The sequence below is a fragment of the Neofelis nebulosa genome, chromosome 9 (genome assembly GCF_028018385.1).
Source record: "Neofelis nebulosa isolate mNeoNeb1 chromosome 9, mNeoNeb1.pri, whole genome shotgun sequence".
NCBI lineage: Eukaryota > Metazoa > Chordata > Mammalia > Carnivora > Felidae > Neofelis > Neofelis nebulosa.
Window position 1 is genome coordinate 77,418,208 of NC_080790.1, and position 27,268 is coordinate 77,445,475.

Sequence of the window (27,268 nt, forward strand, 5' to 3'; positions counted from 1 at the left end):
TCTGTTTTTCTACCTGTGTCATCCTAGACCATTCTATTCTATTCTTGCTCTTTCTTTCTTGCTGCATTTGTTATTGGTTCTAACCAGGGTTACACGTTTTTCTTTCTTAGCTGTTTTCTTTCACAGCTTATACAGTTATTGGTATCGATAGGATCTAGAGGTCATCAATAACACATTAAGGGTTATCTCTGCATTAAAAAGTATTAGACTCAGTAAAACTTTCACTCTTTGAAGATGACATAATACTCTATATGGAAAACCCAAAAAGATCCCACCAAAAAACTACTAGAACTGATTCATGAATTCAGCAAAGTTGCAGGATATAAAATCAATGCCCAGAAATCGGTTGCATTCCTATACACCAACAATGAAGCAACAGAAAGAGAAATCAAGGAATCGATCCCATTTACAATTGCACCAAAACCCATAAAATACCTAGGAATAAATCTAACCAAAGAGGTGAAAAATCTATACACTGAAAACTATAGACAGTTTATGAAAGAAATTGCAGAAGACACAAAAAATGGAAAAATACTCCATGCTCCTGGATAAGAAGAACAAATATTGTTAAAATGTCAATACTACCCAAAGCAATCTACATATTCAATGTAATCTCTATCAAAATAACACCAGCATTCTTCACAGAGCTAGAACAAACAATCCTAAAATTTGTATGGAACCAGAAAAGACCCCAAATAATCAAAGCAACCTTGAAAAAGAAAACTGAAGCAGGCAGCATCACAATCCTGGACTTCAAGCTGTATTAGAAAGCTGTAATCATCAAGACAGTATGGTACTGGCACAAAAACAGACACTCAGATCAATGGAACAGAATGGAGAACCCAGAAATGGACCCACCGACATATGGCCAACTAATCTTTGACAAAGCAGGAAAGAATATCCAATGGAATAAAGACAGTCTCTTCAGCAAGTGGTGCTGGGAGAACTGGACAACAACATGCAGAAGAGTGAACCTGGACCACTTTCTTACACCATACACAAACATAAACTCAAAGTGGATGAAAGACCTAAATGTAAGACAGGAAGCCATCTAAATCCTTGAGGAGAAAGCAGGCAAAAACCTTTTTGACCTTGGCCGCAGCAACTTCTTACTCCACACGTCTCCGTCTCCAGACGTAAGGGAAACAAAAGCAAAAATGAACTACTGGGACCTCATCAAAATAAAAGTTCTGCACAGTGAAGGAACAATCAGCAAAACTAAAAGGCAACTGAGGGAATGGGAGAAGATATTTGCAAACAACATATCAGATAAAGGGTTAGTATCCAGAATCTATAAAGAACTTATCAAACTTTATGCCCAAAAAACAAATCATCCAATGAAGAAGTGGGCAAAAGACATGAATAGACACTTCTCCAAAGAAGACATCCAGATGGCAAACCGACACATGAAAAAATACTCAACATCACTCATCATCAGGGAAATACAAATCAAAACCACAATGAGATGCCACCTCACACCTGTCAGAATGGCTAACATTAACAACTCAGGCAACAACAGATGTAGGTGAGGATATGGAGAAAAATGATCCCTTTTGCACTGCTGGTGGGAATGCAAACTGGTGCAGCCACTCCCGAAAACAGGATGGAGGTTCCTCAAAAAATTAAAATAGAACTACCGTATGACCCAGCAATTGCACTACTAGGTATTTATCCAAGAGATACAGGTATGCTGTTTCGAAGGGGCACATGCACCCCAATGTTTATAGCAGTGCTGTCAACAATAGCCAAAGTATGGAAAGATCCCAAACGTCCATTGATGGATGAATGGATAAAGCTGTGGTATGTATACACACACACACACACACACACACACACACACAATGGAGTATTACTCAGCAATAAAAAAGAATGAAATCTTGCCATTCACAACTACCTGGGTGGAACTAGAGGGTATTATGCTAAGCGAAATTAATCAGAGAAAGACAAATATTATATGACTTCACTCATATGAAGACTTTAGGATACAAAACAGATGAACATAAGGGAAGGGAAGCAAAAAATAATATAAAAACAGGAAGGGGTTCAGACATAAGAGACTCTTAAATATGGAGAACAAATACAGGGTTATTGGAGGGGTTGTGGGAGGGGGAGTGGGTTAAATGGGTAAGAGGCATTAAGGAATCTACTCCTGAAATCATTGTTACACTATATGATAACTAACTTGGATGTAAATTAAAAAAAAAAAAAAAGTATTAGATGCATAGACCATTGAAAAACTGCCAGATCTTTAAGCTTCAAGACTCTTGACACTCAGCTGTGTTCCTCTTATGGACTTACATCTCTATCTGTCCCTCAAGGTTATGTTGTTTTTCTCTGTTTTCACTGTACTGTAACAGAATGGTGTTCCTGCTAGTTCAGTTCAGTTCAGTTCATCAGATGCTATTGGCAAATAGAAATGGTAAATTCTATTGCCATAGAAGGTAAATGGGGACTAGAGGAATAAAGATAACCTTTCCCGGATCCTGCCATCTGATGGGGTAGACATTCACATAAACACTTCAGTACAAAGTTAAATGTTGACTTTGTCGTATTGGATGTGCGGTGGGAGGGCAAAGAAAAGGCACTTAGCTCAATCTAGAGGTTTAAGAAAGGTTTCTCGGCATGACAGATGAGTGTTAAAGGATGTGTAAGAGTCATTCTGTCCCATAGTGCAGAGCATCATGTGGAGGAAACAAGGAGGGGTTGGAAAGGTAGCCTCTGGGGTAATGTCTGCCATGCCAAGGAGCATCTATTGTATTCTATATGCCATGGGGACCCATGAAGAGTTAAGCAGAGAAGTCACTTCTATTTTGGAAATACCATTCTCACTGGCAAATGAAGGATGGCTTGAAAGTAATGGTTCTCAATGTGCCCAGGACTAGCAGCTTCAACATTATCTAGGGACTTGTTAGAAATGCAAATCCTCAGGTCCCAACCCCCACCTCCTGAATCAGAAACTGGGAGTGGGGCCCACCTGCCTGTGTCTTACCAAGCTCCGCAGGTGATTTTGACACTGGCCAAAGTTTGAGAACCACTCCACCAAATCAGCAGGGAGCATTTGACAAAGTCTCAGATTGGGGTGTGGAAAGTGAGGAACTCCCATCAGGGGCAAAATTTAAGAGGGGGCCCAAATCCTTGATAATCAAGATAAATAATATTTTAGTGCAATTTTTTAAAAAAATCAAAATTAATGCCAAGAATTCATAATGTTGTTTGTTCTAGGATGCTGTGTTATTGTGCAATGCGAACAGTTGTTTCCAATCAGCTTGGGGTTCCCAGGGCCCACACAGCTGTCACATTCCCCATCAGGAAGATTGGGTAACATGGGGTTCAGGGAAAGCTTCACAAGTGTGAGACCGGTGCAGTTGACTAGGGCCCCATGTTCAGAAGGACCCCACGCTTCGAAAGGCCCCATACTTGGTTTAACATTCTTCTGTCACTGTTTTGAAATTCTTCATAATTTTTGAAGAAGGAGACCTGTATTTTCATTTTGTACTGGGTCTTGCAAAGTTTCTCGTGGACTGGTTTCCCGATGTCTTCTTTTTGTTGTTTTTTGCCCCTTCAAATTTCACATCAGCATAGAGTGAATTCAGTCTTTTTGTTGTTGCAAACCTTTCATTAACTTTTTACACTCGGTTCAAAATATGAGAGGACTTTTTGGTAAATGTACACAGGGCACACATTCTTCCTCTTACTGCAGGCTCCAATATGGCTTGGCCTGTAGTGGTCTGAAGACATTTTTGATCATCACGACTAAGGGGTGCTACTGACATCTAGTGGGTAGTGGCCAGGATGCTACTAAACATCCTACAATGCACAGGACCGTTTCATAAGGAATGATCCTGTCCCGAATGTCAATAGCGCTCAGATTAAGAAACTCTACTCTCCAGGGACAAGTAAGGAGGTTGTTAGCAGTGTCTTGAATTGCAGCAGTGACAGCAAATGTGCAACTGTCTAAAACCTGATGATTAACCAGCGGGGAGGGAGTGGAGGCTGAAGGAAAGAATGGCTCCCACTTACTTAGACTTACTTACTTGCTTAGTCACTTATTTACTTAGGCTTACTTAGACTTACTTACTCACTTACTTACTTACTTACTTAGTCACTTATTTACTTAGGCACGAGCTGGAGGACAGAATTCAGAAGGAGGAGCTAGTTAGGTAGAAGCGAGGCAAATAGAGAGAGGAGTTGGTAGCAGGACATCAAACGGGGATGTTTGAAGGCCAGCACCTGAAGCTCTGAAGAGATGTTTTAGAACTGTCAGCAGCACCCGTTGTGGTCCTCTATTTCACCCAAACCTCTGAGACAATTCCATCCGTCTTGCCTCAGAGAATGGACACCACAACCAAACCAGGGGACAAGGAAGGTCATTTTTGGCTTTTAAAGTCTCACATGATTTTTCTGAAACCCATGGCAGAGAAATAGTTTTGTGCGTTTCAAATATTTAAGCCCTGACGAGCTCAAGGAATAGAGTGCATTGTTATGCTAGAAGTAGCAGCCTGGGAAAACAGGCAAGTCCAAGTACTTTTTCTCTGTAAAGAAAAAAGGGGGGATGGCCAGGACAACAGTTTTTGGTGGGGTGGCAGCCAATGGGGGAGCAGAATCATCACTGGGACTTCCCTGGTTCCACCTAAGCAGGCACCAAGGACCTGCCTTTCCTGATTGTACCAAAGTGCAATGTCTGAGAACAACCCCAAATCAGCAGCCAGCGCACCCCATGCTCCACTCAGGAATGACCCCTGCCTATGGGCAGCCTTCTTACCAATAGCTCAGAACACTTGCAGGTCACGGCATAGACGGAAAACCCCATTACCGAGTCTTGGGTGGAGCTACAGTCCATCCACAGATGAATGCCAAAGTGATCTCCCACTGCTCTGGTTGCGTTTCATAGGCAAGTTTCTCTAGAACTGTTTTTGGACAAACTTTGTCCTTCATCTCCAATTTTTGCATCGTCAGAGAGTGAATGCACTTTTCACCCTAAATATCTTCAACCTTCTTTATTGCCACCAATAAAAAGCAAGGATTTTTCTTTGTTGTTTATTTAATCTTACAGGATACATTTACTAGCTACAAGACAGTTTTGTTTCCTGCTTTTTTAAACACTTACCTATTTGTTTGTTTATTCTTTAACTCTGCACCCCTGGGTACCTTTGGAGGCAGAGATGTTGTTTTGTTCAATAGCACGTCCCTAGACCATGGCACAGTGCCCAAGAGGCAGTAGGGGTCTGTAGTGGATGGTGTGGTGTGCTTCCTGGATCCTCCTTTTAGGACCAAGGCACTCGTTCCCCTAGCTACGGCCAGTGTCAACTGATATAGCCAATGATCAAATTACTGACTGATGTGGGACAGAGGCTCCGTCCCTTGCCAAGCCAACTCCAGAGCTCCCAGTAGGATTGGCTAAGTCCTCTGTGGCAAATTCATCCCAGTTCAATCCTTTCTGACTACTTCTCTTTCCCTCATGCCTTTCCAGGGGTTGTTCTCAAGAGCACTCTCCAGAAACCCTCTCTCATTCAAATCTCTGCCTAGAATCGGTTTCCTGGCAAACAGACGTAAGACAAGATTTAATAAATATTCGTTGAATAAATGGATGAATGGGGTCTTCCATTGTAAACCATGAGGTTCTTCACCCTAAGCAGAGATTATCATGGAACGCCTCTGACCTTTATTTGTATATTTAACATTTTACTTTGTCATCTCAGGCTCTAAAAGTCAAGAGTTCACACTCAAATCATTCACCCAGCCTCGGGGGCACGCATGACTTGTACAAGATGATAGTATTAATACCCATTTGTTTTAGTTATATTGTCATTTGACCACCAGATGGCAGAGGTGACACTTGGAAAGCCACTCTTTCTGGACCTAGGTCACCTACTCCAAGATTCAACATTAAACCCAAATTACCCACTTAGTACCATTAATTTCCAAGCCTTCGTAATTATGGCATTGTTTCATTTTGTAGGAAAGTGTCACCGACACAGTTGGACTCATTTGCACATAAAAAGGAGCGTTTGGAATATAATGGAAAGGGCCCCAGACTAAGTAAGCATCAGAACCACACGACACACTGGCCATTTGCCCCATTTGAAGGGTTTCTTCGGTAAAATAAGAACGGCGCTTCACAGGTCTGTTGAGAGGAATACATGAAAATTACTGGGGCCTGGTGGAAGGGACCACACGTATCTCTCCCTACTCCAGGAGAGCTCTGGGCGTGGGGCCCGGGATGGAGTACGCGTACACTGACTTTACCTGGCTCCCAGAGGAAGGGGCTAGTGTGTGTGGTGCCCTTTAAGGAGGCCCTGGCTCCTGATACATGCGCTCCAGTCCAAGGCAGGCTCCCGGGCGCGGCGGGGCAGTTATTCCTTGGCTTGTGCGCCCCCCTCTGAAGTTTGTTCCCCTCCTGCATGCTGGGGTGCTTCACTTCTTTCAAGAATCCCCAACTCCAGTCCTTGCTTGCGTGTGCGTGCTGTGAGACGCGCAAAGGGGGGCGGAGTTTGGGTGCATTTTTCACACTGGAAGGGGACGGTCACCCCCCTGCCTGGATTCACCTATTCCCGCACCAGTGACGGGCTGCGGGAAGAGGCCAGGGCCAGCCAAGCCAGGGCAGTCTGGGCGACGTGCCACTGGAAGGCGAGGATCAAAGAGGCGCAAATAGCCGGACGTGCCTCCAGACTCCAGGGGCACGTCACTCAGGCGCTGGAGAAGTACGACCTGGAGGACCCCACGGCACCGAGGGGAGGAGCTTCTGCGGTCACACGACCCACCAACGCACCCACTTCCGCTGCTAGCACCTGGACCACGTGGTGGTTCTCCCGTTCAAATCCGGTTCAAAGCGTGGACTGTGCCAAGGACCCAGTGATGCACCCCCAAAGGACTGCGGTCAAAATTCCGAAGACAGCCGTGCTAAAGGAACACCACCACCTTCGAAACTTTATTGTGATGTTTTATCTCAGCACCGCTGTGTCGCGGTTATAAAACTAGAAGAACAGCTTGCATTTGTATTTATTTTCTATTTCATATTTCTCTGTAGCATGTTTTTTCTCTCCTCGATATCTGGCCCCTAAATTAAAACAAACAAACAAACAAATCTCTTGGAAAAAACGCCCCAAACTCAAAAACCGCAGCTGCATAGGTTTACTTTCTCCAGCCCTGAGGCTGCCTGAGCCAAGGGGCGGGGGAAAGCTAGCCAAGTGAGTACCCTGCAGCAGGCTGGCTTGGACACTGGGGTCAATGGAGGTGTGCAGCCTGGAGTCCGCTCTCACCTCTTTCAGTTGGGCAATGCATTACTTTCTTATTGCTACTGTAACAAATACCGCAAATTTAGTAGTTTAATATATACATTTATTATATTGTAGTCCAGAGGTCAGAAGCAGCAAGTGGATCTTACGGAGTTAGAAACACAGCTCCTTTTTCTGATGCTGATCCTCTTACCTCTTTTTCATAAAGAGCCCTTGATTACAGTGGACCACCCAGCTAATCCTGGATAATCTCATCTCAAAATCCTTAATTTAACCACATCTGCAAAATCCTTTTGCCATGTGAAGTGACATCCACAGGTCCCTGTGTTTCCAGGGACATCTTTGTAAAGACTTTATGCAGTCTATCCCAGGGAGTTCTGAAAATTGAGAGTGAATTAAAGAGGGCTATAGGTCTAGCATCAAATGTGAATGAGAAACATAATAGGCCATTTTTTGAATGTGGATTATATTCCAGAAACTATGATAGGCATATTGCATGTGCTATCTCATTTAATTCTCACAAGTATATAGCAAAGTAGGTATCATTACAGGTTTTTTTTTTTTTTTTTTTTTAAAGCTGAGATAATTGAGGCTCAGGGAGGTTAAATAGTTCACTGGTCTGTGGTAAAGCTTTGCATTTGGGTCTTTTTGATTCAATTCTTTCCTTTAATCTCTAGGAAAACCAGTTTTCTCACTGTGAAATGGACACAGTAACTAGCCATAGGTTTGTGTGAGAATTAATTGAGCTGACATGTGTAGAGGGGGTGGCTCATGCCAAAGGCTCCAGTAGGTGGCAGCTGTTACTGTTACTGTCAGCCAGTCCTAACCTGCCCTCATCCCTCCCAGCTGAAGTGCTTCCTCTCTCTCTGGCAGGCAGCCTCACCCAGCTTAAGCCAATTCTTTTCAAATTTTTAATTTAAAAAAGTTTTTATTTTTATTTATTTTTTCTTTTAAAAATTTTTAATGTTTATTTTTTTGAGGGAGAGAGAGAGACAGACAAAGCATGAGCCATGGAAGGGCAGAGAGAGGGAGACACAGAATCCATCCGAAGCAGCTCCAAGCTCCGAGCTGTCAGCACAGAGCCCGACTCGGGGCTTTAATTCACAGACCATGAGATCATGACCCCAGCCCAAGTCGGATGCTTAACTGACTGAGCCACCCAGGTGCCCCTTTATTTACTTATTTTGAGGGAGAGAGAGAAAAAGAGAGAGTGGGGAAGGCACAGAGAGAGGGAGAGAGAGAAAATCCCAATGTGGGGCTTGAACTCAGGAACCATGAGATCAAGACCTGAACTCAAGTCAGATGCTTAGAAGACTGAGCCACCTAGGCACCCCTAAGCCAATTCTGACCAAAGTGGGCAGAAGCCCTGGTATAGTAATTCTAGGCAAAGTAGGCTGTAAGCTCTAAATTAGTATGCTGCTACAGAGCTGGTACCATGAAATACTAGGGCAGAGCATTCAGTTGAAGAAAAAATACAGTAAAGCCTTGGTTTGTGAACATAATTTGTTCCAGAAACATGCTTGTAATCCAAAGCACTTGTATATCAAAGCGAATTTCCCCATAAGAAATAATGGAAACTCAGATGTTTTGTTCCACAACCCAAAAATATTCATATAAAAATGATTACAATACTGTAATCTAATACAAAATAATAAAACACAAAATATAAAGAAAAATAACTAAATTAACTTCCACTTACCTTTGAAAACCTTTGTGGCTGGTTTGAGGGAGATAAGAGAGAGGAGAGTTATTGTGTAGGACGACTTTCACTAACAGAATCACCGCTATCTCTTGGCTCAGTGGAATCTTTTTCTTTTTGTGCAACTTTAACAAGGAACCTATCCAATGACACTTGCTTTTGCCTTTTTTAAACGATTTTGCAGAAATGTGACATTGCATTGTCGTTAAACAAAATCGTTGCTCACACTGCTACAGCTTTATTTGGGTGCTGCTTTTCTACAAAATTTTACATTGTTTCCCACATTGTACACATCTCCCTAATCATTTGAAATGAGGGATTCCTCCACCGATTTCTCCTCCTCTGCATAAGAGATGCAGATGTAGACTTCTTATAAAATCTTGCAATTTCAGCCACTCGCATATTTTGTTCACACTTCTCAGTGATTTCCTTCTTAACTTCCACCGTAATCATCTCCTTCTCACCCCTTTCTTTTCAACCTTCTTCTGCATGGGGGCCATTGTATATGTTCACACGATGTTGGCTACAGTACAGTATTAACAAACTCTTGTCATCTACTGTATTTAGTGTAACTGGCAATAAGGCAGTAGAGGAAAGGGTCTATATCTGGCAGACAGCCAGGCCTAGAATGAAGCAAAGCATTCCTAAGCTTACTCTTGTATGGATGAGCAAAGGACTGTCTGTAGGTACTTTGAAGCGACAAAAAATACACTAGTGCCAGTTGTGGGCACCTTCCAACATTCTAAAAATCACAGATTTCTGCCAAACACCACAGCCTGAGACCGAGCATCCGAGCATGGGAGATGATCACCCACAATCCCAGAGAGACGGGGGGGTGGGGTGGGGTGGGGACTGGCTCAGTTGTGATCATGTGACATTTGGTGTCATGTACTACTCGTATTGCAATACATCACTCGTTTATCAAGTTAAAATTTATTAGGAATGTTTGCTCGTCTTGCAGAACCCTCGCAGAACAAGTTACTCGCAATCCAAGGTTTGACTGTACTATTTTTTGTGTACTATTTTGTGTATTATTTAAAAAATTTTAATGTTTATTTTTGAGAGAGAGAGAGAGCATGAGCAGGGGAGGGGCAGAGAGAGAGAGGGAGACACAGAAACCAAAGCAGGCACCAGGCTCTGTGTGCGCAGTCAGCACAGAGCCTAACATGGGGCTCGAACTTACGAACCAAGAGATCATGACCTGAGCTGAAGTTGGACGCTTAACTGACTAAGCCACCCAGGTGCCCCTGTGTATTATTTTAAAATAAAGGTGAATGTCCCTATTTTGTAGCCTTTTTCCAGAAGTGCCCACAGAAGTGAATCAAGCTTTGTCTGAAAGGGGCAAGAATGTTAACTACTTTAACTCAAACCCAAAAATGACCAAAGCAGCTATTTCACTGGCTCTCAATTCAGTGCTGCTAAGGCCCAAGATGATATGTGTCTTCACTCAAACCAGAAACCTAGAAACCATCCTCTTGCCTTTCACTTATTGCCTGCATTCAACTAGTTCCTGAATTCTGTGGATCAGGCCTCCTAATCATCTTTTAAATCCACTTAGGTACCTTTCGTGTCTATGGCTCACAAGTACAGCAATTGAGGAAGAGTATTCAGGTTATTAAACTTTGTATCTCCAAAAAATAACCCCAAACTGGTCAGCTCCTGTCCTCAAGGCTGAAAGAACTTGTCCAGGGCTTCTCATCACAGACGCGGAAAATAAGAATATGGAGTAGCACTCAGGTAAATGGACAAGTATGTGTAGGGGTCCCTAGCTATGGCCTGGCTGACCTGAAGGCTGAGGGATCCTGATGTTGGTGTAACCTTGACCATTTGCAATACCATCAGTCTGCTAAGCACACCATTTGGGAAGTTCAGATCTAGTTCTTTCCTTTTGTGGCTGGACCACACTTGGATTTGAGATAGACTGATGACCTGGCTGTTAGGAGTGAGTTCTGGATCCCTCTGCCTGTCTACTGAGGAAGCACTGTCTTTACTGCCATTGGGCTACTGCTTTATGAGCCTCCACTTCTGCCCTGAAGCCCTGCCTACTGTTCATTTGGCACACTCTTCACCCCAGTGGTCAGACCCTTTTCCCTACACACTCAGGCGCTGGCTGAGAGCCTGCTGTGAATGGACAGCCCAGACTGGTTGCTCATGCCCACTTGGTATTATTGCCACTGGAATTCTTGCCTCCCTGATATCCATATGCATTCAACCCATGTCACCAATATTGGATTAGCTAGCTACCCTCGTGGCTGTCTTCCTCATACCTCAGGGAAAAAGAAAAGTATTATGGCAGCTCCTAGAATGCAATGGTGTAGATATTGGAAAAAGAATATTCCATTCACTTGTAGGAGAGAACTGAGGTGAACTTTATAGGTTACCTTCACTGGGTTAAGGATTAGTGCTGGTGACATCAAGTCAGGACCAGAACATACCTTTCTCTGTTCCTTATACAAAGCTATGTGAATTAAAAACAAAATAGCCCAAAACCTACATAACCAAATGAAAATAGTCCCTATCAGAGAAATCACCTTGGGAGGCCATACACTTGTTTCTTCAAATATTAGTATAGCTCATAATATTTTTGGAAATCTTTTTGGATGTTCTTTTTAAATCATTCTCTTCAGGATTGCTGATGATATAGAAATCTTTATCCTTTGGAATTGGATTTGATTTTTCAAAACCATCAAAAGTAACTTTAAGATATGGCAGGTATGGGGGCGCCTGGGTGGCTCAGTCGGTTGGGCGTCCGACTTCAGCTCAGGTCATGATCTCGCGGTTGTGAGTTTGAGCCCCGCGTCGGGCTCTGTGCTGACAGTTCAAAGACTGGAGCCTGCTTCAGATTCTGTGTCTCCCTCTCTCTCTGCCCCTCCCCCGCTCATGCTCTGTCTCTCTCTCTCTCAAAAATAAATAAACATTAAAAAAAAAAAAGATATGGTAGGTATGATCAAGGAGTGTGCTCGATCAAATGGCCAAAAGCAAAGCTAGCCATAAATAGCAAGGCTGATTTCCTTATGTAGTCAGAATAACACAAAAGAATGATAAAAGAAGAGTTTCAGAAATTTTAGCAATTGCAGCAGATTGACATAAACGTGAAAGGTCACACTAACTTGGATATGCAAGTCTTGGGATGTTCTAACCAATCTGTGGAACAGTAGAGAAAATATTTTTGTTTTTGCAGTTTGGGCTTTCTAAGAAAACTGTACTGGGGACTTGGACTAAAATCAAGCCCTGGAAGGTTAATTTATGACTGATTAATGAGAGAACTCTGTGACACATACAGAAGAGATTTACCATACACACATAAAATTTACACATATATTTACTCTGTAACATCCACAGGAGGTAAATTACAGAGATTTACCTCCTGGCTGTGTATGTGTTTGTGTTTGCATTTCAAGGGGAGGAATGAGACTTGTATTGTGGAGGCATCTCTGGGTAGTAAAGCTGGAGACACCAGGTTTATCTTTCCCCTGGAGAAATTTACTTATATTCCAAAAGGTTAAAGGTTTGGAGTAAGAATCCAGGATCCTTCCTATGGCATTTCTAAGGAAACTCTCTAAAGAAGAGGGGAGAGGGGCGCCTGGGTGGCGCAGTCGGTTAAGCGTCCGACTTCAGCCAGGTCACGATCTCGCGGTCCGTGAGTTCGAGCCCCGCGTCAGGCTCTGGGCTGATGGCTCAGAGCCTGGAGCCTGTTTCCGATTCTGTGTCTCCCTCTCTCTCTGCCCCTCCCTCGTTCATGCTCTGTCTCTCTCTGTCCCAAAAAAATAAATAAAAAATGTTAAAAAAAAAAAAAAAAAAAAAAAAGAAGAGGGGAGAGGTACAACTGCTTCTCCCTTCTGTATAAGTGCCCGGATGCATTTTTAGGGGGTTCCTCACCTATAAAATGCATTACTTCATATGTAGAGTTTTATTTAACCAGCTCTGATTCATCCCAGGGATAAGAATTTGGGCACTGGGGAACCATGCGGCTGTTGTTGGCTGAAAGTAAATAATAGCAATCTGCTCTGCTCCAGAAACCTAAAACATGCAGTCAGGATAATATTAGTAAATATGGGTATTAAAAACTCAACACAATCTTCACCTTTTCTAATACATAGAACTATGTTCTACAAACTCTTTTCTCCCCTTGCAGAACCCCGTAGGGTGGAAGCCTACTCTCTAAAATTTATACCACATTTTCCATCTCCATTTCAGATGTCCCAAAGAAATAGTGGCAGGCATCTACTAGTTCCTTCCATGGGAGGGCTGAGAATTGGGATGGTCATAAGGACCAGGTGATGCAAATTTCCCTCATTTGTCTTTCTTAGATAAAGTCCATACATGGGCTCCCAAATGATGGCTGGTTTGGGGTGGCAGAATAATGTGGGGGAAATGAGATTGCTTTTTAAAATAAGAATGAAAAACATTTATTTTCTTTTCAAAAGCATTTTAATCAAGGATGGTGCTACATGTTAAAAATTTTTATGTTTTTCCATCTGTGCCCTACACAACTGCTGCCTTTCTTTAAAATGACAGTAATATCTTGGGGTGCCTAAGTAGCTCAGTTGGTTAAGCATCGGACTTTGGCTCAGGTCATAATCTCATAGTTTGTGAGTTCGAGCCCCACATCAGGCTCTCTGCTGTCAGAGCAGAGCATGTTTCAAATCCTCTGTCCCCCTTTCTCTCTCTCTCTCAAAAAAAATAAACATTTAAAAAAATAATAAAAAAATAAAATGACAGTAACATCTTGATCTTGGGGGTGTGAGTTCAAGCCCTACACTGGGTATAGAGATTATTTAGAAATCAAATCTAAAAAAACAAAATAAAATAAAATGATAGTAACATAATTCAAATGGTAAAAAATGTTACCTTTCCGGTGATTATAAAAACAGGCCTTAAAAGAAAAGTTTATTAGCCCAGTGTTACAACATTAAAGAAAGTTTAAGAAGAAAAAAGGAAGAGAAAAATTTCACTCAGTCTCACCAGCTTGATAAACTACTTTCCTAAAACACATTTTCTTCCAAACCTTATTCATAGTATCTACGTTTTTATGAAGTTGTAAACATAATAAATGTGTACATAATTTTTTGTTTTAATATTTTCAGGCCATATTTACAAATATTTTTCCTTATTACTTTTTAAATTACTTAAGTTTTCTTTTAAAGATTTTATTTTTTGATGCAATAAGTATAAACAGCAATAATGCTGAATTTTAAAAACACAATATTGAAAACAATCCCATTTACAATTTCACCAAAAATAATAAAATACCTAGGAAGAAACTTAACCAAGGAACGACCTGTACTCTGAAAACTATATGAGAATGATGCAAGAGACTGAAGATGATGACACAAGTAAACAGAAAGATATCCCATGCTTATGGACTGGAAGAATCAATATTATTAAAATGTTCATACTACCCAAAGCAATCTACAGATTTAATGCCATCCTTATCAAAATACCAACATTTTTCACAGAACCAGACTAATACTAAACAAACAAACCACACATACACACAGCATTGAGCAATTTTCACGAAGCAATCTTCTATTTGGATGTTATATTTCATAGTATATTACTTAAACTGAGTTGACAAGTTATTCTAACATACTTTCAGGTAGGAAACTAGGAAGTTAAACTTGCTCATAAATACTTGTTTTTTTGTACTTTTCTGTAGGAATGCTATATTCCCTATGAAAAATTATGCTATTATTCAAACAATGCAAAAATAGCATGGAAAGTGAGGGCCTCCTGAATTTCACTACCCTAAAAAACCAGTGACTACAATTTGGTGAATAGCCATCCCGGCAGAACTCCTCATTCACAGGTGGAAACAATTCTGTAGTTTGCTGCCCCAGAGTGGTAAAGTAAGCACCACTGCCCAATAACGCTGTAAAGAACTTGACCCTAACCCAACAAATATTTGCTGAGTTACGCGGGCTCGGCACTGGGCTAGGCACTAGGGATCTAAAGGTGGTCCCTATCTTGGAAAAGTTCATAAACTCATAGGATGTTTGACAAGCATACAAATAACTGGCATGTCCTACCAAAATGACAATGTTACAACTGAGACGAAAATCTTTTTTTTTTTAAATTTTTTTTTTTTCTTAATGATTTTTATTTACTTTTGAGACAGAGAGAGACAGAGCATGAGCGGGGAAGGGACAGAGAGAGAGGGAGACACAGAATCCGAAACAGGCTCCAGGCTCTGAGCTGTCAGCACAGAGCCCGATGCGGGGCTTGAACTCACAGAGTGTGAGATCATGACCTGAGCCGAAGTCGGACGCTCAACCGACTGAGCCACCCAGGCGCCCCAAGACGAAAATCTTAAGTATGGCAGAAGAACAGGGATTTCTTGTCAGGTTGCAGTGAGGAGGTGACGTTTGAGATGGGTCTTCAAGTGTGCTGAAGTTTCTCAGGTGGGAGTAAGAAAGACCCTCCCAGCAGAGAGCACAGAACAGCACAGGAAAGAACAGTGCTTTCAAGGACTATTGAGAAGGTCACTCAGGCTGGAGCAGAGCCTGGTATATAGGGAAAGAAAAGACTATCACATAGAAGACAAGACACTATGTGCTCTCAAGTAGGGAAGGGATAAGATCAGCATGGCTTGAAAAGAGAAAGTTTGGAGAACATCTAAAACGTTCCTCACCCACAATAAAACTAGTTTCACGTTTAAATTCTGTGGCTGTCTTCTATGAAAATGTATGTCATTAAAGGCAAATAACTTTGTAAGAAAACATGAGCATTAATGTGTCCTTAAGATGTACCGTGGAAATCCTATTCAAACAACTCTTAAATAAATCATCCCATAGTTGTGATTCCTTAGTTAGTACATTTTAAGCATTGAGGAAAACCCTGCAGATGTGTTATAGTACTATGGTGGCCTCCAAAATGGCACTTTCCAATTGTATTGGCCTCTGGGTATTCACACTTGAGTGTGATCCCTTCTCACCATGAATAGAGCTAACCTTCGTAACTAACCAAATATTGTTGAAATGATGTTTGACATGTGGCTGGGCCACAAAAGCCATTAAACCTTCTACCTTGCTGTCTCATGCTCATCCTGGGGGTGGGGGGTGTCTGCCACCATGTTGTAAGGATGTTTAAGCAGCCTGGGGAGAAGCCACATGGAAGGAATTGAGGCCTCCGTTTACCGATCAGAGCCACTGGGTGTAGTCATCTTGGAAGTGGTTTCTCCAGCTCCAGCCAAATCTTCCAATGACTGTAACCTCATGAGAGATTCCTGGCCAGCAGCACTCAACCACATGCATGACTGTTGAATTTCTGACCCATAGAAACTGTGAGATAGTAAAAATGTAGTGTTTTAGGGGCAGCTGGGGGGCTCAGTCTCAGCTTCCTGCTCTTGATTTCGGCTCAGGTCATGATCCCAGGGTTATGGGATAGAGTCCCACATCAGGCTCCACACTGAGCATGGAGCCTGCTTAAGATTCTGTCTCTCTTTCCCTCTAACCCTCTCGCCCACTTGCACTCTCTCTCTCTCAAATTAAAAAAAAAAAAAAAAAAGGGTAGTATTTTAAGGCATTAAGTTTTGGGGTAACTTATTACACAGCAAGTTCCCTCTGACCCTCTCGCCCACTTGCACTCTCTCGCTCTCTCTAAATTAAAATTAAAAAAAAAAAAAAAAGTAGTGTTTTAAGGCATTAAGTTTTAGGGTAACTTATTACACAGCAAGATAAATACCAGAAGAATTCTGCTTTCTTTCGTTGACTCAGGGACAAACACATTAACAAATAACATATATATATATTTTTTAACAAGTAACAAGATTTCATCTTATATTAAAAAATAACACAATATTCATACTCATAGTTCTAGATATGACATCTAGATGGGCATGAAACCATTAAATTTCAAAATATTTATTTTGAGAGAGAGAGAGAGAGCAGGGGAGGGACAGAGAGAGAATCCCAAGTAGACTCTGTGCTGTCAGCATGAGCCCAATGTGGGGTTGGAACTCACAAACCCTGAGTTCATGACCTGAGCTGAAATCAAGAGTTGAACACTTAATGACTGAGCCACCCAGGTGCCATAAGGCTTCTTATGATGGATTCTTTAATTATGTAAATCATCATGTATTCCTGGCCGATTACCATAAATTGTGTTTTTTTAGGAGGTACTGGGAATATAAAACTGACTGACAGACCATATTATGTTTTTCAGTCTAGGAAAACAATACTTACAGGAAAAACTTACCTTGGCTTGGTCTGAAGTTTGGCTTGAATAGAGATGCTTAGGAACAAGTATTAAATGAGTAGGCAGTTAAAGCCCTTTTTTGTGGTATTCGGAGGTCAAATTTTAATCACTCAAATGTCACAGATTTTAAAAATCTGTGTGAAATGTGTGAAAATGTGTCATTAAGTATAAAAAATCCACTCCCTAATTGAGGGGAAATGCTGCTTCAACAGGTACATATTTCCAAAGCTAAACTACACTGAACCAAACATGTATATATTATTTTTCATGATTTTATGTAGTCCACTTTTACAAGAAGATGTCATTTAAGTGTTTTCTTTTACACTTCTACATACTAAAGACTATGGATTCTTTAAAAAATTCCCTTGGGGGGCGCCTGGGTGGCTCAGTCAGTTAAGCATCCAACTTTGGATCAGGTTATGATCTCACTGCTGGTGGGTTGGAGCTCCGAGTCTGGTTCTGTGCTGACAACTCAGAACCTGGAGCCTGCTTCAGATTCTGTGTCTCCCTCTCTCTCTGCCCCTCCCTATTCATTCTTTGTCTCTCAAAAATAAATAAACATTAAAAAAATTTAAAAATTCCCTTGGAATACATTTTTACAAATAAAATAGATAGCTATTTAGAAAGAAGTTCATGGCCCAAATTCATGGTGTATTTTATTTATTTATTTCTTAAAGTTAAAAAAATTATTTATTTATTTATTTATTGGGGAGGGGGAGCGCGCTCACAAGTGGGGGAGGGGCAGAGAAAAGGAGAGAGAGAATCCTAAGCAGGCTCCATGTCATCAGTGCAGAGCCTGATGTGGGACTCAAACTCACCAACTATGGGATCTCTTCTGGAATCAAGAGTTGGAAGTTCAACCAACTACACCATCCAGGCACCCCTAAACTTTTTTTTTTTTTTAATTTTTTTTTCAACATTTTTTATTTATTTTTGGGACAGAGAGAGACAGAGCATGAACGGGGGAGGGGCAGAGAGAGAGGGAGACACAGAATCGGAAACAGGCTCCAGGCTCCGAGCCATCAACCCAGAGCCTGACGCGGGGCTCAAACTCACGGACCGCGAGATCGTGACCTGGCTGAAGTCGGACGCTTAACCGACTGCGCCACCCAGGCGCCCCTAAACTTTTTTTTTTAAGTTCATTTAGTTTGAGAGAGAGAGAGAGAGAGAGAGAGCGCACAAGGGGGGAGGGACAGAGAGAGAACGGGAGACAGAATCCCAAGCAGGCTCCACACTGTTAGCGCAGAGCCCAATGCCAGGCTTGAACTCAGGAACAAACGCACTTGGTTATAGGTTAGTTCATTTCAGAGTTTCTCATTTTAATTAAAACCCTTGGGCGTCTGGGTGGCTCATTCGGTTAAGCCTCCAACTTCGGCTCAGGTCCTGATCTCGCAGTCTGTGAATTCCAGCCCCGCATCAGGCTCTGTGCTGACAGCTCAGAGCCAGGAGCCTGCTTCGGATTATGTGTCTCCCTCTCTCAAACCAAACCAAACCAAACCAAACCAAACTCTTACTGTGGCTTCGGCTCTCACTACCCCCCTCTCCCGACACCATCTCCCAGGCTCTACAATCGCTGGTTTCCGCATCCCGGATGCAGTTCGTCCTGTCTCTGTGCTGGGTAAAATGTGTGGGAGAAGAGTGGAACGTCAGGATTGAAGCAAAGATGCTTCCCAGGTGCTCGAGGTCTAGACTGCCCTAAAGCGAATGAAACAGACAGAGTTCCAAACCGCTGAGTTCGCCCCTGGCTTAGAAGGGGTTGCACCGCGCATTCTTTTAAAGTCGCCGTCTCCCCAATTCCACTCGGCAACACCCGTTCCCAGTGACATCACGACCGTTCCAGCCTCCTGATTGGAAGAGCTCAGTCATTCAATTCTCGCGATCACTCCAGGTCCAGGTCCCCTTGCTTCCCTCCCATCACCCCTACCCGGTAGTCAACAGACCACGTTGCGGGCCACGGAGATACCGTAGAACCAGAGCAGCTCCGGCACTCATCTAGACGGCTGCGACTCTTCTCAGACGCTCACAAGCACGAGGTTTGGCTCCCAGGCATTCTGCCAGACCCGCGGTAGCGCGCGACTCTTCACAGCTCCGCTCGGCCACTTAGCTAGGGCAGCTAGGTGATTCACACCGATTCCCCCAGTTCTGGGCTATCGCGAGAATTTGGAGGTTTTGGTACTGATTTCCGGTCGCTTACGTCTCCATGGAGACAGCACTTTAACTACTTTTTTTGATCACCTGTCATTCTCTGGATTCCACGTGGTTCGGAAATTACCCAGAAAATGTGGGAGTCAACCAGACGGTGTAAATGGGAGTAAAGCAGCCGTCAAAGGAAAGCAGCCAGTGGGTTTTAGGACTACAATTTGCCGAGCATCTTCTGGCCACTGAAGCAGTGTCATAGGGTGGGCACGGGATTTTCCCTTTTGGAGAGGCCCAGTTCATCAGGACAGACATTTAGGTATCTGTTGAGCACGCATAAGCACCGAGCCAATTTTTGTGTAGTATTGAGGTTTCAAGATCAAATCCTGCTGTAAACTTACCCGCCATTCACCAGAAAATAGTCTCCCCAGTTATCTGTCTCTATCCCTTAAGTTTGTGTATTGGTCACTTTCCTAGGAAGTGATCCCCATTTATTCCCCTAGATATAATCATGTCACTTTCCAAATTCTTCCCTTGTTGTTGCCATTATGTGTTTATTTTTATTACCATTTTCTGTTAAGTAGTTTTTCACGTTCCATTGCTGTATTGATTTCTTACTTTGCAGATGGACCGTAGTTTTTGTTAAGGTCAGGACTAACTTGTCATTTAGATATAGAATATATCTGGTAGTGCACTTTTCTGTTGTTAAAGGCATACCTCCCTTCTAGAACATCTCTGACAGTGTTAGTTAATTCGTTTATTCATCAGATATTTATTAAGCACTGAATATATGCCAGGTACTGTTTTAGGAATTGAGGATTAAAACAGTGGATAAAACAGATTAAAGTTGCTGCCTTCATAGTGTTTATTACTAGGGGAGACAGACAATATACAAATAACCAAGTTACTGAAATTTCAGGTAGTAGTAAGTACTATGAAGAAAATAAGTTAATGGAAATGATCTGTGAATAGGAGTGGTGGCATTTTAGGGACAGTGGTCATGGAAGACTTCTCACAGGAGGTGGTATTTGAGAAGAGACCTGAAAGATGAGGTGCTAAGATCTTGCAAGGATCAGGTGGAACAGACATTAACAGGCAGAGGTATTAGGAAGGGAAAGGTCCCTTAGATGGTTAAGAGAAGATTGATTTGAGATGAAATGCAGAGGAAGGTAGTACCAGATTACTTAGGGCCTTGAAGGCCAAGGTCTGAAGCTAGATTTTATTCTAAGTGTAATTGGAAGCCCTTGGAAAGTTTTAAGCAAGAGAGTAATTAGATTTGATGAGAGTTTTAAAAAGACTGTAAAAAGAGGGGACTCTTCAGAAACAAGGGAGAAGGGAGGAGACCAGTTGTGAGGCCATTGCAGGAGTTCAGGTGCAAAGGGTTCATTCTGCTTCTGTTTGGATATTTTCAGAGCTGGGCAATTCTCTGTTAAAAAGGCAGTCCATTCCATAGTTAGACCAGAGAGTTCAGGGAGAGTTCTCCCTGAATCCAGGGAGCTGGATTCAGCCTCCCTGAAGCTGGCACTGACTTTTCCTAATTCTATAGCAAGACAAAAGACATCTCTTTTTCTGACAGTCCTCCAGCAACAGCAGCTGCCTTATGGCACTTGTCCTGTCCTCTTTTCTCCAGACCAAACACCTTTGGTTAACTGAGCTGTTCTCTGAAGGAGGTGCTCTCTAGGCCCTTCAGAAATCTGTTAGTTCCTTGAAAGTTTTATCATTTGTTATGGCTCCTTAAGGGATAGCCACTAGCACTTTCCTTGATGCTCCACATGTCACCTGACCTGTGGGGGTGAGCAGGGGATCATGCACTCCCTTGATCAGGCTGACTTATAATGTGGTTTTTAGCAGACATGTTGTTCTGTTGGCTCACATACTGATTTGTTTCAAATCAAAGACAGGCTGCTGTCTCCCTGTCTTGTATTAATGTTTTATGTTTTTTTCTAATAAAAAATGCATTTTACATTTATTTCTGTTTCATCTTGCTAAGTTCATTCCAGTTTATCGGGCTGTACTTTAATCCTGATTTCAGCATTTAACATGACCTTCCAGCTTTGTAGCTTTTACAAATTCTCTATGTTATGTCCTCTAATGTCTGAATCACAAACATTGCTAAACATGCTAACTGTGCTAAGAAAAGAACCCTGTGTTGCATTTCCCTAGAGATGCCCAGATGTCATGGTACTATATGTGTGTATTCTTTAGGAACATTTATTCAAACCCATTACGGACCTTGTTAACTAAAACCTTTTTAACTAAAAGCAAATTCTGTTAACTAAAAACAAACTCACAAGGATAGTATGCAAGTTTCCTTTATCAAATACTCTGCAAAGGTCAAGATACAGTGTGTTATGACATCTTCTGATATGTCCAAGAAGGCACAGAAGTTAGTTGAGCCCAGTTTACTTTTGGAAAAACCATGCTGTTGTTGTTGCTGTCATTACTAAAATGAAGGTTTGCTGTATTTTTAAAATACAAAGACTGGGTCATAATAGGAGTAACTTCGGAAAATAATAAGCTGTTGTTGAGCTTAAAAATGTTTTTCCTTTTTTGAAGCAGAAATCCTTAGATCAGTGGTTCTCAACCTGGGGCCACTCTGCTCTCCAGGGGACATTTGGCAATGCCGGGAGATATTTTTTGATTGTAATAACTTGGGGGGAGGGGATGCTGCTGGCATCTAATGGGTAGAGGCGAGGAACGTGTTAAACATCCTACAATACATAGACACCCAAAAAGTAGCCAAAAAGTTTCTGGTCCAAAATGCCAATAGTGCTGAGTTCAGAAATCCTGAATTAGACGATGCTTTAAATTCTTTTTTTACAGTGTCTACTATTAATTCTATTTAAAATGGGCGTAAAGAAGAAGAAAGAAATGCAAGTGACTGCACTGACCATTTGCCATCAAGACCTTGAAACTTTGCGTTGTAAGTGATTTCTGACCTCATTTGTTTATTTCTTTTCTGGGTTGCAGAGTATTTTTATGTCAAGACTCAATACCACATAATGTTCAGACTCTTTCTGTTCAATTTTTCCATGTTCCTTACATTCAGTTTTGCATGTAAAATGATTTCCTAAAAATTTTGTCTTCAGATGAAGTTCGACCTGCTTTTGTTTTGTTTTGGTTTATAAATACTTAGATTTTGCATAATGCGTAGCAAAGGTAAACTTATTTGCATATATTGTTAAATCCTTGAAATGTTTTTGTATGTGTGTTATCTAGCTTTGGCTGATGTGGAAGGAAAGACTCTAGCTTCTTTGCTGTTACATTGTGTACAACTCACAGATGGAGTGTCACAAATCCATTGTGTTAAACAGGTAAGACTGAGTTGATATTCATTGATGCATCTTGAAGAATATCATATCATGCTATTATGAACTTTTAAAATTAACTGACAATTTTTGGCTCTCAATTTTTAATATCAATGTATCATTAAAAAATAGATTTTTTTTTTTCCTTTTCTGTTCATTGTATAATCTCGTTTTACTCAGGGTATCAATAGAAGCCATATTCAGGCTTCCACTGCCATTGGAGCTGTAAATAGATGGGACATTGAGACAATTGTGCATACCTTTTTTGTGGAGATAAATTTAAAAAAATTATTCTGAATATTGATCTGAATCTTTAAAACTTTTTAGCAGACACATTAAAAAGTTAATATAAAATATAAAGACTGTCCTTACCAGTAAGTGTTTCAGTATTAGGATTTACCATTTGAACTTGCATAATTTTTTTTGGAAAGCAATTATATATATTTTTGCTTTTTCAATAGTGCCACAGAATTCCTATAACTTGAACCATTAACAAGTCTAATTCTTAATAGAGGTGGGTCTGGAGAGTAAAATGGGAGCTGGGGGTATGGGTTAAAAAGTTAAAAAATACTAAAATCAGTGTTTAAATCAGTATCCTTAACAATATAGGGTAGGAAATATTTCACATTACATTGAGACTTAACAGAGTGTTTGAAACTGTTACTTTGCTATATAGTTGATATTAGACAAAAGTACCATGACTTTGAATTTTTTGGATTGTAGATTGTGCCTTTACTGGAGAAGGCAGATAAAAATGGCGCATGTGATCCCAGTATTCGAAGTTGTTTGGATATTTTAGCAGGAATTTATCTTTCTTTGAGTCTAAAGAATCCCTTGAAGAAAGTCTTGGCAAGGTAAGGACAAAAAGGAAAGGAAGTTAACCATCATAAATGTTCAATCTGAGCAAAAGTAACCAGTATTTAAAGTTCTCCTGGTTTGGTAAAACTGAACTGAAATATGCAATTTCATTTGTATGGTCTCTGTTTTGTGTATGTATTACAACTTTTATAAAATGTAAAAAGGCTTTTTAGGTCAAAGACCTTAATAAAACAGGCTCTAGGCTCGAGTTTACAGACGTTTGGTTTAGTCCATTTATATTAGTGCAATTCTTGGTTAAGTTTAAACTGTCATCCTGCTATTTCTTTTTCCTTTATTTTTCCCATTTGTTCTTGGTTTAAGCATATTTTTAATTACACAGGTAATATAGAAATATATGCTTAATGTAAAGACTTTAAGCAATACTTTAAGCAAGTGAACAAAATGAAAAATGAGCCTTCTATTTCCCTCTTTCTGGCCTATCTTACTTTACTTTTTTTTTAAGTTTATTTATTTTTGAGGGAGAGAGGGGCATGTGCGTGTGCAAGCCAAGCTGGGGAGGAGCAGAGAGTAGGGGAGAGAGAATCCCAAGCAGGCTCCACACTGTCAGCACAGAGCCTGATGTGGGGCTCCATCCCATGAACCGGGAGATCATGACCTGAACTGAAACTGAGAGTCTGGTACTTAACTGACTGAGCCATCCAGCCACCCCTATCTTACTTTCTTTAGTAAAGGTCATCGCTTCACATTTCGGTATCTATCTCTTTAGACCTTTCCTTTGGGTTTAATATGTGTATTGTATTTTATTTTAGTTTTCATTTTTGTTTTTTACATAAATGTGATTATACTCTACTTATTGCTCTGTAGCTTGTTTTTTCACTAAAGAATGTCTTAGAGGGGTGCCTGGGTGGCTCAGTCAGTTAAGCGGCCAACTCTTGGTTTCAGCTCAGGTCATGATCTCACAGTTTGTGAGTTCGAGCCACACATTGGGCTCTGTGCTGACAATGCGGGGCCTGCTTGGGGTTCTCTCTCTCTCTCTCTCTCTCTCTCTCTCTCTCTCTGCCCCTCCCCTGCTTGCTCTCTCTGTCTCTCTCTCAAAAATAAATAAACTTTAAAAAAAAAAAGGAATGACTTAGAGATATTTTCGTATCAGTGTAGTCCTTATTCTTTTTTAAAAATTGTGTTAAAAAACACATAACATAAAATTTGCCATCTTAACCATTTTTGAGTAGTAAGTATATTTACATTGTTGTGCAGTGGATCTCTGGAGCTTTTTCATCTTGCAAAACTGAAAATCTATACCCATTAAACAGCAAATCCCCATTTTCCTTCTCCCTACCCTCTAGCTACCACAGTTCTTTCTATGAATTTGATTGCTTTAGTTACCTCAAATAAGTGGAATATTTGTATCTGTCCCTTTTTGATTGGCTTATTTTACTTAGCATAATATTCTCAAGGTTCATCCATGTTATAGCATGTGGCAGGATTTTCTTCCTTTTTAAAGTTAAGTTATATTTCATTGTCCATATGTACCACATTGTATTCATCCATTCATCTGTTGATAGACATCTGGGTTGCTTCCTCCTCTTGGCTGTTGTGGAGAATGCTGCTGTGAACATGCTGGGTGTGTAAATATCTCTTTGAGATCCTGCTTTCAGTTCTTTTGGATATATACACCCAGAAATAGGACTACTGGATCATATGGTAGTTCTATTTTTAATTTTCCGAGGAGTCTCCATATTGTTTTCCATAATGTCTTTACTATTTTATGTTCCCACCCAAAGTCCTTATTTTTCTTACAGCTATATGTATTCCATAATATGGGTATACAAAATTTAATCACTTTCTCACTGATATTCAGTGTTTTGTTTTCATTATTCCAATTTCATTATTCCATGATGCAGTGATATTCTTAATCACGTATATAGTTGTTCTGTGTATTTTCTGAGATAAATTCCTAGAAGTGGAATTTCTTCACCAAAAACATTGCTAATCTGTACTCCCTAACAGTGAACCAGAGTGCCAGTGTCTTCATACCTTTATAATGCTGGATAATATCAATCTTTATATCTTTAAAAATCTATTGGGTAAAAAATAGTATTATGTTTTACTTTTCATTTCCCAGATTGCTGAGATTGAATATTTTTTAATGTGCACAGTTTGACTATTTGTGATTACATATATTTTGTGTGTCTTCTTGTTAGAATGACTTTTTTTCTTACTTAGGTAAATTTATTTAATGTGTCAAAAAGCAAATGATCAGATAGTGGCCAGTTCTAGGGTTTTGGTGAAGCAGTCAACCATGTCATCAAAGATCTTGATGTTTTCCATTTTTCTCCCATGTGTTGGCCATATCTTCCCTCAGAATTACAAGGGACTGTAGCAGTTACAAGCACCTTAGACAGACATGACTGCATCCAGAAAAAAAGAGAAGGAAATTTCCTCTTTTCCAACTCTTTTTATTGGAGAGAAAACATTTTGCAGAAGGTGTCAGTAGAGTTCCTATCACTTTCTGTTGTCAAGATTGGGTCATATACCCTCCTTCTGGTTTTAAGAATGGCTGGGAAGCAAGATTCTCACACCTCTGTAGTGGGAGGTGGGTTTTGCCAATAAAAAAGGGCATTGGGGGGGGGGGGGCTGGGTGGCTCAGTCGGTTAAGCATCCGACTTCAGCTCAGGTCATGATCTCACGGTTCATGTGTTCAGGCCCTGCGTCAGGCTCTGTGCTGACAGTTCAGAGCCTGGAGCCTGCTTCAGATTCTGTGTCTGCCCCTCTTTCTTCACCCTCCCATGCTCATGCTCTGTCTCTCTGTCTCTCAATAATAAATAAACGTTAAAATTAAAAAAAAAAAGGGGCATGGGGAATGCCTGCAGGAAGTCAGCAACCACAGAATGTCTTCTTGATTTATAACAGCTTTATATAGATTATGTACCAAATGTATTCCTTTGTTTATAGTGTGTTTGCTTTTTAAAAATTACAAATTATTGGGGCGCCTGGGTGGCGCAGTCGGTTAAGCGTCCGACTTCAGCCAGGTCACGATCTCGCGGTCCGTGAGTTCGAGCCCCGCGTCCGGCTCTGGGCTGATGGCTCGGAGCCTGGAGACTGTTTCCGATTCTGTGTCTCCCTCTCTCTCTGCCCCTCCCCCGTTCATGCTCTGTCTCTCTCTGTCCCAAAAATAAAAAAAATAAAAAACGTTGAAAAAAAAATTAAAAAAAAAAAAAAAATTACAAATTATTTTTTTTGGTAATCAAATCTACTAATATTTTTCTTTGTATAGACTTCTGAGTTTCATGCCTTGCTTATGTATACTTTCTGTAGGATAAGATCATATAAAATTACATGCTTGGGGCGCCTGGGTGGCGCAGTCGGTTAAGCGTCCGACTTCAGCCAGGTCACGATCTCGCGGTCCGTGAGTTCGAGCCCCGCGTCAGGCTCTGGGCTGATGGCTCGGAGCCTGGAGCCTGTTTCCGATTCTGTGTCTCCCTCTCTCTCTGCCCCTCCCCCGTTCATGCTCTGTCTCTCTCTGTCCAAAAATAAATAAAAAACGTTGAAAAAAAAAATTAAAAATAAAATAAAATAAAATAAAATTACATGCTTGTGTTTTAAAATTTATTTTTTTTGTTTAATCTTTAAATTCATCTGGAGTTAAGCTTTGAGTGGACCATATGTTAGAGATCCAATTTAGTTTTCTTTTTTGTAATGGGAGCCACTTTATCCCCAAACTTTTGAATAGTCCATCTTTCCCATTTATTTGGAATGCCATTTTATTATGTTCTGTGTTCCTGTATAAACATAGATTCAATTTTAGATTTGTGTCTATTTGTTTACTCACCCATACCACACTTTTATTTCCTATAGTGTGATAATGTAGTTTAATT

General features: G+C 41.0%; 1 protein-coding gene and 1 long non-coding RNA gene across 6 annotated transcripts in view; one reads left to right on the plus strand and one right to left on the minus strand.

The window, feature by feature from the left end:
- The window catches only part of LOC131485183 (uncharacterized), a 28,292-nt gene extending 9,262 nt beyond the window's left edge, over window positions 1-19,030 (minus strand). Inside the window, exon 1 of the long non-coding RNA XR_009248691.1 lies at window positions 18,645-19,030. This is a non-coding gene — a long non-coding RNA (uncharacterized LOC131485183). The remainder of the gene's footprint in view (window positions 1-18,644) is intronic.
- The window catches only part of THADA (THADA armadillo repeat containing), a 330,983-nt gene continuing 322,733 nt past the window's right edge, over window positions 19,019-27,268 (plus strand). For all 5 annotated transcript variants that reach the window (XM_058684278.1, XM_058684279.1, XM_058684280.1 and 2 more), the window contains exons 1-4: window positions 19,019-19,163; window positions 22,090-22,189; window positions 22,486-22,580; window positions 23,298-23,428. In XM_058684278.1, coding sequence (XP_058540261.1) covers window positions 22,114-22,189; window positions 22,486-22,580; window positions 23,298-23,428 — 302 coding nt within the window. In that variant the 5' untranslated portion in view covers window positions 19,019-19,163; window positions 22,090-22,113. The remainder of the gene's footprint in view (window positions 19,164-22,089; window positions 22,190-22,485; window positions 22,581-23,297; window positions 23,429-27,268) is intronic.